This window comes from Balaenoptera physalus (assembly GCF_965194825.1).
Source record: "Balaenoptera physalus genome assembly, chromosome: 7".
NCBI classification, from domain to species: domain Eukaryota; kingdom Metazoa; phylum Chordata; class Mammalia; order Artiodactyla; family Balaenopteridae; genus Balaenoptera; species Balaenoptera physalus.
The window spans coordinates 31,574,809-31,587,463 of NC_138886.1; the positions used below are offsets into that span (position 1 = coordinate 31,574,809).

Sequence of the window (12,655 nt, forward strand, 5' to 3'; positions counted from 1 at the left end):
GAGGCCAAAGAACACTGGTATGGCAGAGAACAAGTATGAGATTCTGAAATTTTAGGGTAAAAGGTTTATTTTGGAATGAAAACTATCCAGCATACTGATTTTTTCCCAAATGAAAATAGTTTTGCTGTTCTTTTTATATAGCTTTTCTTCGTATATGTTACTATAAAAAAATTCAAATAATACAGAGAACAAATAAAAAAGAAATTTAAAATCATCTGAAATCCCTCTAACCGAAGAGAACCATTGTAAACATGTTAATGAACATCTGTTTGGACTTAGGCATACTGATTTGAACTGAATTGTGTTGAACTGAAGAAAATACGAAGGGTGGTGAGTAATACCACTATCAGAAATGGGAAGAGAGTCAGGAAGGAAAGATAGAAAAGGGCAGGAAACATGAAGGCATGGAGACCCAGTCTTCTAAATCAATGATATTCATTCATTCATTCATTTCTCTCTCTATCCTTATTTGTCTCTTTCTCTCATCTAGTTACATACACACGTACTCATTCACATACTCACACAATCTGGAATGGATTTTTTTTTTACTTTTTTTTCTGGCATATACTTAATACTTTAGTCCTCAGCTCTATGGACCCAGAGTTCCCCAATGTTTACAGGCCTGTCCGTGTGTAGGAAAAATTCCCAGGCTTCCTGCCGTTTCGTACAGTTCCAGCTTACAGATTCTGTGTATAATTAGCTGTGTGACGTTGAACATACCACCCTCTCTAAGCCTGAGATTTCACAACTGTAAAGTTAGGACCACAACAGGACTATACTTCATGCAGTTTTGAGAGGATTATGTGAGATAATTAATGCACGTACAAGACCACTAAACGAACCAGCTCTCCATGTAGCACATCATGCAACAGCAAAGGCTTATCTCCCCAAAATACAAATAAAGTGTTAATATAATCGGAAGAAAGTTAATGGAGACAAATTAAGAAGGAATAAATAGGAGGCTATGTGTATATCTGTTTATATAAGTGTGGGGAGAGGAAAAGCAAGGGAGAAATGGGAATAGAAGTACCAAATGTGAAAAAACTGAGAACTGAACACGTAGATTTTTCTGGAGATCAAAATTTACACACAAAAGGAAAAAATTTTTAATGATTATTAAGCTCAAAGATAACTACAGCAGGGAGTATCACGTCATCCTTAACAAGACAAAACTTATATCACTTTACCTCAAATTTTATATATTTACATTATACTAATTTATGCCTAGGAAGAGAACTAAAGTAGGAGAAATCCAACACGTAAAGTCTCAATTTTAAGGGTATCTCTGCTATTTTGCAACCTTAGTCAAATCATTTCTAAGAGAGTTGAATGAGATCAGCAAAGTCTATCAGAAGTATAATACAAGACATGTACATAATTTTTTATTTTCTGGTAGTCATATTTTTAAAAAGTAAAACGAAATAAATTTTAATCATATATTTTATTTAACCTAATATATCAAATAAATAGCATTTCAACATATATAATCAACACATAAAATTTTGATAGTTTACATTCTTTTTTCTCAAATAGGTCTTCAAAATCTGATGAGCACTCCACACTCACAGCACATCTCAATTCCGACTAGCCACATTTCAAATACTCAATAGTGTCACACGTGGCTAGTAGCTACCGTACTGGACAGCACAGAATAGACGACTTACTCATTTATCATCATGCATCACCTTCCATATGCCAGGGACTCTGCTAGGTGCCAGGGATAGAAAAACGGTTAAGATATATCCTGTCCTCAAAGGGCGTATAGGGCCTCCTCCAGCTCCCAAACTGTAATTCTGCCGTGGCAAAAGAAATCAATCCCTCCTTTGGGCTGCTATAACTCTAGCACCCACTTCTGTACTACAATACTCACGATATTGTCTTATAACTATTTAGGTTTTTTAAATCAGTCTCTACCATAAGACTGTGAGCTCCTTGAGAATCTAGATGCTTGTATTACTCATTTCTGTATAACTCCTGACACCTAGCATGTAGTACTTTCTTGCTATGGTATCAAGCCAAAAGTACTAATCTACCCTCGCAATCAAGGCATTAAGTGACTCGAGAAATGCAACTGTCTCCCACAGTGCTTATCACCACCCTGCAACTTCTCAGAACATGATATTTTCATGGTATGGTATACCAGGAAGTATATAATAATGGGATTATAGAGACTGAGGTTATGTACTAACCTATAATAACAAAGTCCTATAAAGTGTATAACAAAAAGACCATATTGGTCTACAGAGGCTGTGGTAATGTACTAATCTACCATAAGAGAGTCCTAGAAACAGCAGGAAATTTCAAGAATAATGCAGAGCTGAAAGCGATCAGAGAATTCACATGCATGATAGCAATAAGAAAAAGTTAACTAAATTAATAATGGGTTTTGAGAAATTAATAGACAAAGTATGACACCAATAGCATTTATTGAATGAATTAATAAAGAATGTGGTCTCAAGCTCTAGACAAAGCAAAGCCATATAAAACATGGACACGTCTATTAAGACTTTGAAATCTCTGTCTATTCCAGAGTCCAAATTCAGCATCCTGCTCAGTGCCAGCACTATTCATTCCTTTATCCTTACATACTATTTCTGTGCACATCCATATGCTCAGCTAAGCTACAGAAGGTATAAAGAAAAAGTGGTCACAGTCCCTGCCCTTAAGAAGCTTATAATCAATTTAGGGAATCACACAAAAAGCTGAACAACAAAAGGGAAGGGGTCCCACATGAGAGTGCACAACAAAATACCAAAAGAAGGTTTTATAATACTAGGTGCTAAGGAAGTTCACATGCAAAGGAGAACTCATTTTAGGCAAAATAACCCAGGGAAGGATTCATAGAAAAGGTAGGACTCAAGTTAGGTCTCAAAGCATAGACAGATTTAGATAGAGGAATGGTGGAAACCAAAAGACAGGTATAACGCACCTGTTCTCACTCTCAAGAACGAGAGTGAAATGGACCTAGCAAGAGCTGTACATTCAGACTGGAGAAAGGTGTAAGTCAAAGTTGGAAAAATAAGCTGAAATCAGAGTACGGAAAAATTTGAACCTCAGGTGAGAAATGTTTTCTTAATCATACGGACAGAGAGGACCCTGAACTCCTCCTAGCTGGAAAGCAACACAATAAAAGCCACGTTTTACAACAGAAGTTAACTGAGAGTGGTTACCTAAGGCTGGTGGTTCGGAGGCAATGAGGAGTGACTAATGGGTGTGAGGTTTCTTTTGAGGGTGATGAAAAATGATCTAAAATTAGATTATGATGTGATGCTAGTACAACTCTGCAAATATACTAAAAAAAACACTGAATTGCAGTCTTTAAACAGGTGAACTTAATAGTATGTAAATTATATCTCAAAAAGCTGTTAAAAATTAATTGGAAGATAAAGGTAAAACCAGGTGACCAATTAGGAGGTTACTACATAATCCAAACTGTGGCACTGAAAAGCTTGAGCTCAGAAGTAGGAATAGATATTAGAAACACAGAAAAAAATAAATATGGCTGGAAGATGCTTTGGAAAGTAAATGAGCTCAGAAACCCAGATCTGAAAGGGTCCTTGGAGGCCATTTGGTCTGATGAAGGAATTTCTTTAGTTATAGCCTCGAGATCCCACTTCTACTTAAATACTTCCAGAGATAAGGAACTCAACATAATACAGTTAATTCCAATACTATCAAATTTTCCTCATGTTAAGTGAAATCTCTCTCTCTCATTAACTTTGTGTGGATTTCCCCATGTCTGCTCACCACCTAACCCACTGCCTACCAATTTTTTTTCTTAAGGTCAAACTCCCCCAGTTCCACTCTTTATATAGTCTGAAACAACCAACCCACTAACATTTAAGTGCTTAGTACAACAGAACTGTCCTCCTTATTGAAGATGCTCCTAATACAGAATTGTGTAAAACAACTTTACTTCAGAGAGGATAAACAATTGGTCAATAAACATACGAAAAGATGCTCAACATCACTAATCATTAGGGAAATGGAAGTCAAAACTATAAGATAGCACCTTAACACCCATTAGGATGACTACTACCCCAAAACCAGAAAATAAAAAGCATTGGCAAGGATGTAGAGAAATTGTAACCCTTGGGCACTGGTGGTGAAAATATATAGCAGTACAGCCACTAGGGAAAACAGTATGGTGCTTCCTCGAAAAATTGAAAGTAGAAGTACCTTATGATCTAACAATTCCACTTCTGGATATATACCAAAAAGAACTAAATGCAGGGTCTCAAAGAGATAGCTATATACCCATATTCATGGTAGCATTATTCACAATAGCTAGAACAGGAAGCAACGCAAGTGTCCATCAATGGATGAGTGGATAAACAAAATGTGGTATATTCATACAATGGAACATTATTCCGGCCTTAAAAAGGAAGGAAATTCTGACATATGTTATAACATGGATGAATCCTGAGGACATTATGTTAATTGAAACAAGCCAGTGACAAAAAGACAAACACTGTATGATTTCTACTTACGTGAGGTACACAGAGTAGTCAAAATCATAGAAACAAAAAGCAGAATGGTGGTTACAAGGGCTGAGGGGAGGGGGAAATGAAGAGTTGTTGTTTAATGGATATAGTTCCAGTTTCACAAGATGAAAAGACTTGTAGAGATGGATGGTGGTGATGGTGGCACCACACCATAAATTTATTTAATGCCATTGAACTATACACTTAAAAGTGGTTAAGATGGTACTAGTTGTTATATATATTTCACCACAATAAAAAAAATTGCAAAAATGACTCTAATGTGAGCCTAATGACAGGAGAGAGAATGTAGTAAACTGAGTTCAAATTCAGACCTCCAGTCCTCCGAAAGGTATTTATTAAGCACCTATCATGTTCCAGGCAAGACGGTAGTTCCTGGAGGTTCAGGCAATGGCAGTTCAAACAAAATGTAAGTGCAAAGACCCACTAGGCAGCTGAACGTATGAAACTAGTTCTTAGAGAAAGATTAAAGCTAGAGAACAAGTGTTCGCCAAGGTGATAGCTGAGGGCAGATTAAATATTCTGAAGAAAATTAGAGAAAGCAGGCAAGAGAAAGCAGGCATTATTTCCACAAATCCCTACAGTTAAGAAATTCAATATATTCTTTCTTGCTTCCCCTATACCACCCTGCACCCCAAGCTTCATCATTAACACATCCTTCCCTAACCCGAGTCTCCCTGGACCCCAACAGAGAATTATTTACCTAGGTAGAAACTCTTACCTACCCTCCAACACCCCCTATTCTCTCATGTCTAAATCACACTCTTTTCCTTATCAACCCTAACTCTTTCTTTCCTGGTCTTTCTACTCTGCCCAGTGAAACACCTTTTCTAATGTGCAGAATTCTGGAACAGTTGTGATACAAGAGAAAGAGCACCAGGGCTTAGGGTCAGAAAGTCTGAATTCTGATCATTGCTCTGCCATTCTACATGAGCCACAAACTCTCACAGTTTCAGCTTCTTCATCTGCAAAATGACAATAATACGGCTGTGATGAGGATTAAATATGAGTAAGCACCTGGCACACAGTAGGGCGGTGCTGATTAAGAATGGTTGAGTGCATGAACACCCTACTGTCACTCATGAACCACATGAAACATGCTACAGACAGGCAGACTCACCAATGGCAAGAACTTTTAACACAGCCAGGCTATTAACAATGAAATTAGAAAACAAAAATATTTACAATCACCATAATAACACTGATAAGGAATTCAGTGACACAGCATTTAATACTTAAAGTAATCCTAGGTAGTAGATATCACTGCCCCCATTTTATAGAAGTGATCACTGAGGCTCAGAGAAATCAGGCCACACAGCCTTTAAGTGTAGACCAAGTCTGACTTCAGAGCACAAGCTCTTAACCATCACACTATTACTTCACCAAGCTACGCTGGGAGATGGGTAAGGAATGGACAAAAGTGGTATGTCCAAGCACCTGTTCTCTAGGCCAAGTAAATCAGATAACTTCAAAAAGGAAAGATTAAAAGGCATTAAAGATGTAATAAAGCACAGTTTCAGAAACCACAGCAGAGATGTAGCCTCACACAGCAAGAACTGGGCACAGTCCAGCACAAACAATGCACTCGGGCAAGTTGTGACAGGCTCCATGAACAACAGCTGCAACTGTTAGTCTCTGAACAATTATAAAAAGTGTGCTTGGTCGCCCATCGGCTCCTTCCACCCACAGAGGCATGCAGAAACAAATCTGCCACCAGCGGCAACGTTTTCAAATACAAAGGGGAGTATGGTTCTAAGTGATGATATTGTAAGAAAGCCCAGCTCCGGATGGCTTATCTGCAAAGCCCTGTTTCACTGGCAATCTGTCCTGGTCCATCCATGCTCCACTCAAATAAAGCATCAGGAGTTGCTATTAACAACCAAGACATGCACCTAGAAGGTGCTGCTGAGGCGGAAACAACATCATCAATACTGCATAGGTAACTCTAGGGCTCATTATTTCCACAAATCCCTACAGTTAAGAAATTCAATATACTCTTTCTTGCTTCCCCTATACCACCCTGCACACCAAGCTTCATCACTAACACATCCTTCCCTAACCCGAGTCTCCTCGGACCCCAACAGAGAATTATTTACCTAGGTAGAAACTCTTACCTACCCTCCAACACCCCCTATTCTCTCATGTCTAAATCCCACTCTTTTCCTTATCAACCCTAACTCTTTCTTTCCTGGTCTTTCTACTCTGCCCAGTGAAACACCTTTTCTAATGCACATAAACTCATCCATCTCCACAGCTGTTTGCTTAGGAAGTACTCCTTTCATCTCCCTGATATACCAAAATCACATCACTCCTCCATCCCCCTTCCTTTCATCTTCCCCTGCTGTGCTCACCACCTGTCACCTCCAGATCAGCATCCCACTCTCATCTCCCAACGACCGCCCTCCCGTAGGGGTCTGTACCATCCACCTACGCAGCCTTCTAACCATCCTCCTCGTGACTCTCCACCACGCTCCACAGCACACACTCTCACCTTCCTTCAGTGATTTTTCGCAACCTTCTCAGGCTTACCTTTTGATGAGGCAAATTTATCAAGGCCATTTTTAAAAGGGCATATCAAATAAGCTGTACTAATATGGTTAGATTTTAGGCTGTATGAAAACGTCTTTGGATAAAAATGGCCACATTAAAATGTCATTTGCCACAAAGGAACTTTCTGGGTAGATGGAAATGTTATAGACTACGATAAGGTGTAGTGCAGATGGGGTATATCCATTTGTCAAAACTGATAGCTAACATTTGTGCATTTCAGTGTATGTAAATTACACCTCAAAAAACACCTGTAAAATAAGAATAATGATAATCCACTGGGTAGAGATACATAGGCAAAACAAGAAAGACAGAATGCTCTTAACCATTGATGGTGGTTGGGTACGTAAGGGTTCATCATACTATCCTGTTCGTTCATGTTTGAAATTTTCTACAATCAAGTTTTTAAAATGTCACCTACCCAGCTCCCACACACCTCATGCTCTGCCATCATATCCCTTTATGACTTCAACATCTGCAACCAAGCTTCTAACACTGCAATTTCAATATTTACCACAGGTTTTCCAACAGCCCAAGAAAAGCACTAATTCAGCCACCATGCTGGACATTCAAATGCTCCATTTTGGGAGCGCTCTTCTCCGAGAGCTCAGCTTTACAACGTTCTTACTGAGCACTATCTTCCAATTTTTCTTGCTGATGCTGTGCCCCTGCTTTTCACTTTGTAGCCTCCATTCCTAGACCCTGCTTACCTAGTCTTGGTTGTGTACTGGGGACACAGATATTTACTAAGGGACTCCTATAAATGCTTGTGAGAAAAAAGCAAAACAAAAGCAAATGGGGTAAACATACAAAATAGAGTTACCTCTGACCTCTATTCCTTACTACTAGCACATGTGTTAACTCTTACAATCTGGATTTCATCTTCACAACTCTATAGAAACTCCTTGGTCCAAGATTACCAATGATCCCCCCTTGTCTTCAAATTCGATGCTTGTCATCTAAGTCCTTCATGCAGCATTTTAAACTACTAGGCAACCTTTCTGTTTGACTTCTGTGCCACTGTACTCTTTATTTTTTCCCTCTGGATCCTCTTTCTGCTTCATCCTGGCCTCCTCTCCTTTCTTTTTTCTTTCCTTCTTTCTTTTTTTAAAATATTTATTTATGTCTTTATTTTTATTTTTGGCTGCTCCAGGTCTTAGTTGCAGCATGCGGGATCTTCGTTGTGGCATGTGGGATCTTTAGTTGCAGCATGTGGACTTCTTAGTTGCAGTATGTGGACTTCTCAGTTGTGGCATGCAAACTCTTAGTTGCGGCATGCATGCAGGATCTAGTTTCCTAACCAGGGATCAAACCCAGGCCCCCTGAATTGGAGGCGTGGAGTCTTACCCACTGGACCATCAAGGAAGTCCCTAGCCTCCTCTCCTTTCTAAATAACAATGCTGTCCAACAGAACTTTCTGCAACTCTTGATATGTTCTATTTCTGTACTGTCCAATATGGTAGCCACGGGTCACATGGGGCTACTGAACATTTGAAATATGGCTAGTATAACTGAGAAACAAAACGTTTAATTTTATTTTATTTTAATAAATTTAAATTTAAATAGCCATGTGTCCAGTGGCTACCCTACTAGACAATACAGCTCTATAATCTCTCTCACTTGTTCTCATGACTTCGGTTATCACCTCGACTGACTCACAAATTTATGCTAATAAGCAAAGTCACCTGGGTGAGTTCCACAAGCAACTCAAACTCCAAAATAAAATTAATCACCTCCTCCCTTACCTTACCCCAAACACCTTTCCCCTCCCAACATTCTTACTTCTACAAATAGAATCCATCATCTAAGTCATCTGAGCTTGAACTCTTTATCCCCCATATCTAAGCAGGAATCTATTCCTTTTGAGTTTACTTAACTGATCTCCCTGCCTCTAGTCCAAAGTATATAATAAGCACAATTCCTGCCAGATATAATGCATTCAACTGGTTAACTTTGTTGTCTTGCCTTTTTCAAATATATAATGATTCTGCCACTGCCCACAAATGAAGTTTAAATGCCCTAGGATAACACAGCATTCAAGACTTTACACATGGGAATTCCCTGGCAGTCCAGTGGTTAGGACTCAGCCAAAAAAAAAAAAAGGCTGTACACAATCTGGCCCCAAGCTACTTTTCCAGTCTTGCCTTCCACTTCTGCCTCTTAAGCCCCCTACTCTCCAGCCAAAAAAGGATTCCTTATCATTCTCCAATACATTCTCTATCACGTTTGTTTGCATCCATACCTCTACTCATGCTCTTCCATCCTCCTTAAATACCCTTTTGACCTCTGTTCAAATCCTAACCATCCTTCAAGGTTCAGCTCAAATTCCACCTCTTCCATGAGTTCCTCAAATCTTCACCATCCCCCACCAAATAGTAATCTCTTCTTTTCTGAGTTCTCACTGCACTTTTTAACAGCACTACATTTATGACAATAACCCATTTCTACTTTGTTAGAATTAGGTTATATTCATTTCTTATTGTATCACAAGCTCTTTAAAGATGCATGTCATGTATTAGATATCTTTCTATCCACCGATAATTTCTAGTAAAATAACCAGTATAAAGTAGGCACTTAGTAAATTATATCTACTGATTATGATAATTTCATTTGCATTACAGACAAATTCTTATGTGTAAAGAATGTTCAGTATCTCAAAAATGGCTTAGGCACTAAATTATCCCTGTAATTTTATCAAAGGCAGACAAGTATTTTGGGTATACACAATTCCCCAAATTGCCTTAAGTAGGAGCTTCTACCTACTGAAAAAGAGCCTTCCTATTCTGGTCATGTACTATCAGTATAAAGAATAAAACTAGCACTGATCTATTATGTCTCCTATGAGAATACAGAGACTTCTTCTTTTAAATATAGCACTTTTTATCAACAGAGGAAACTGATATGTCAGGGGCTCATGGGATATAACTGATTCAAGTGACAGAAATAACAAATTATTCAAAGATAATAACAGCTACCATTTCTTGCACACTTATGAGTATGTCAGATACTATTCAAAGCACTTGACACGCATTATCTCATTTTACTTTTATGACACTCTATGAGATAGGGCCTGTTATTCTCATTTTATATATTTTTTAGAAATTAGGCATAAAAGGTAGATCACATATCTTTAAAAAATTGTCCATTAGTATAACCAAACAAATGCGTAGAAGATGCACACGTGGAAAAGCAATTATACAGAAGCCTTGGTCTAGGATCCCAAGATGGAGACCTGCTTTGGTTCACTAGATATAACCTCACTGAGCCTCAATGTTCCCACTGGTCCTTACCCCTCAGAGTAGTTGTAAGAATCAAATGAAATAATGAATATGAAAATGAGGAGTGAAAGAGCACTGGCCCTGCAGTCGAAGGACCTAAGAATCTGACCTTTACTACACATAAGACTTTGTACAAATAAATCCTACAGCTTCTTTGAGCTGCATCCATTCTTTTGACAAGTGTGGAGCATCTATGTAAGTACCAGACATTCTGCTAAGTGTTAGGAATCCCAAAGTGAACATGATAGATACAGTCTCCTGTCCTCACAGAACTCATAGCCTAGAGGGGGACACAGATGAGTAGAAGAGATGGTTATACTTAGAGCAGGTTAAGGGCTTGGATAGGGGAGCACGTAGGAGAGGCATCTAATCTAGATTTAACGGTCAAGGGACAGTTCCCAAAAGGAAATGACTTCTAAGGTGAGACTGGAGAGATGAATATTAGGCAAAGAAGAGTTCCAGGCAGAGGGAACAAGGTTCAAAGACCCATGCACAGAGGGTAAGTGTTAACAGTAGATTCTAGAGAAGTAAAGAGGATTTTACAAGCAAATATGAGAGAACTTTCCATATAATTTCTTACAACTGCATGTGAATCTATAATTATCTCAATAAAAACTTCAATTTAAAAAAAGCGTATGTGAAAGTACTCTGTAAACTGAGAAGCACCTTAACTATTTCAGTATTATTACTAATATTCAACTGTATATTGCTACAGAGAGCAAAGTTAGAAAGGTCGTTATAATAGAAATAGAACTACTAAGGACAGCTAGTGACCATATTTCAGTAGTTGGCCAATATTTGGGAAATTGTGATTCAGTACCTTTCACATCTGGTCGATATTGTAGTCCATCATCTTTCTTTCCCAACAAACTAGTGTCATCTGTGTCTGTAAGAGAAAAGTTTTCAAATTAAGATACATATGATATATAAGTCACACCATGAAACTCCTAAATATTTCAAATGCTCCAGGTCCTTCCCAACTCTCTCCACTTATCCTGCTCACATTTTCTAACACTCTCTTGATCTATTGTGTCACTTCTATCTCAGTCTCAAGGCATCCCAGGTATAAACGTACTCTGCGTGATAAACAGTCTAACTTCATTCAGACTTCAGCTCAAATATCATCTCCTTAAAAAGTCTTCCCTGAAAAAAAAGTCTTCCCTGTGTTAACTGAAATAACACATACCCTGAAGAGAAAGGATTAGCCCTTTCTCCAAGGGACAATGGTCTCAAGATTTACCTTCTCCCACAAGTTTCCCTGGAAAAATATCAGATTAAGATAAACATGGAACCTCAACTGTTATCAGACAAAATTTACTATAAAAATGACCTCTGACTGATTAATTGTAGTAGAACAGGAAGACTGTACATGAACCATAAACACCTGTTGAGAAGCACAAGCTTCAGCTTCCCAGTACTAGCGGGGGGGAAAGGGAAGGAATACTCAGGTGTAAATGGGAACCAAGACAAAAATTAAGGACCAGCTACTCCGAACTCACTTCCAAATCGGCATGAGTTTCAATTAACAAAATCCTCAAACGACCAACTGTTCTGAATTTGAAATTCCAGACAGTACCATTCAATCACATACCAGTTCCTCAAAAAAGATATTCTCTCTCTAAGCTACTCTTTAACCTACCTACACTCTAAATGCCACCCCATGAAAGAAAAGCAAACCATACTACTTCTTCCACCTATAAGGGGTCCCTATCAGCAGTTTCTTGTACCATGTGCACACCTGACCCCCACGTGGAAACCCTATGATGAGCTTCTTGGGCATTCTTCGGTAGCTGAGACCACAGATATTGCAATCAGTTGTTCAGTATTTCACAAATAGCTTGCTATCAGTATAAAGTAGCAAACTTTGGCTTGCAACTTTCTTTCCCTTAGCTCAGATAAAAAACATATCCCTTTAATAAGTCCAAAAAAGGGATGGGGCTTAGAGGGAGGGTCGTTAGACCTCGTAAGCAGAAAAGATGCACAATCCTAGGCCATGAAAATGTGTGGGGCCCTTGTTTGTTACTAGGAAATGATATATTATTTCAGCCCATGTGTGTATTACTGAGGAAAAAGGTTGAAAACCTGTGCCTTTAGTGACTGGATATTTCTAGTAGGAAAAGAAACCAAAATTCATTCTTAGTTGGTATCATGGCTTCTAAATGATGGCAAGAAGAGAAAAAGAATTTTAAACTGAAGGTAATAATTTTTCCTTACATTCTATAACTTCACGCCAAAATCTCTAACAGTGTATAATATGTAGGAGCAAAAGCTACAGAGAAAATGTGAAAACAAAGTAAACTATTATTCTCTAGAAAAAAAGATGAAAAA

General features: G+C 38.4%; 1 protein-coding gene across 4 annotated transcripts in view; it reads right to left on the bottom strand.

The window, feature by feature from the left end:
• The window catches only part of TMEFF1 (transmembrane protein with EGF like and two follistatin like domains 1), a 92,589-nt gene that overhangs the window by 16,027 nt on the left and 63,907 nt on the right, over window positions 1-12,655 (bottom strand). For all 4 annotated transcript variants that reach the window (XM_082468708.1, XM_082468709.1, XM_082468711.1 and 1 more), the window contains one exon: window positions 11,148-11,213. In XM_082468708.1, the coding sequence (XP_082324834.1) occupies window positions 11,148-11,213 (66 nt within the window). The remainder of the gene's footprint in view (window positions 1-11,147; window positions 11,214-12,655) is intronic.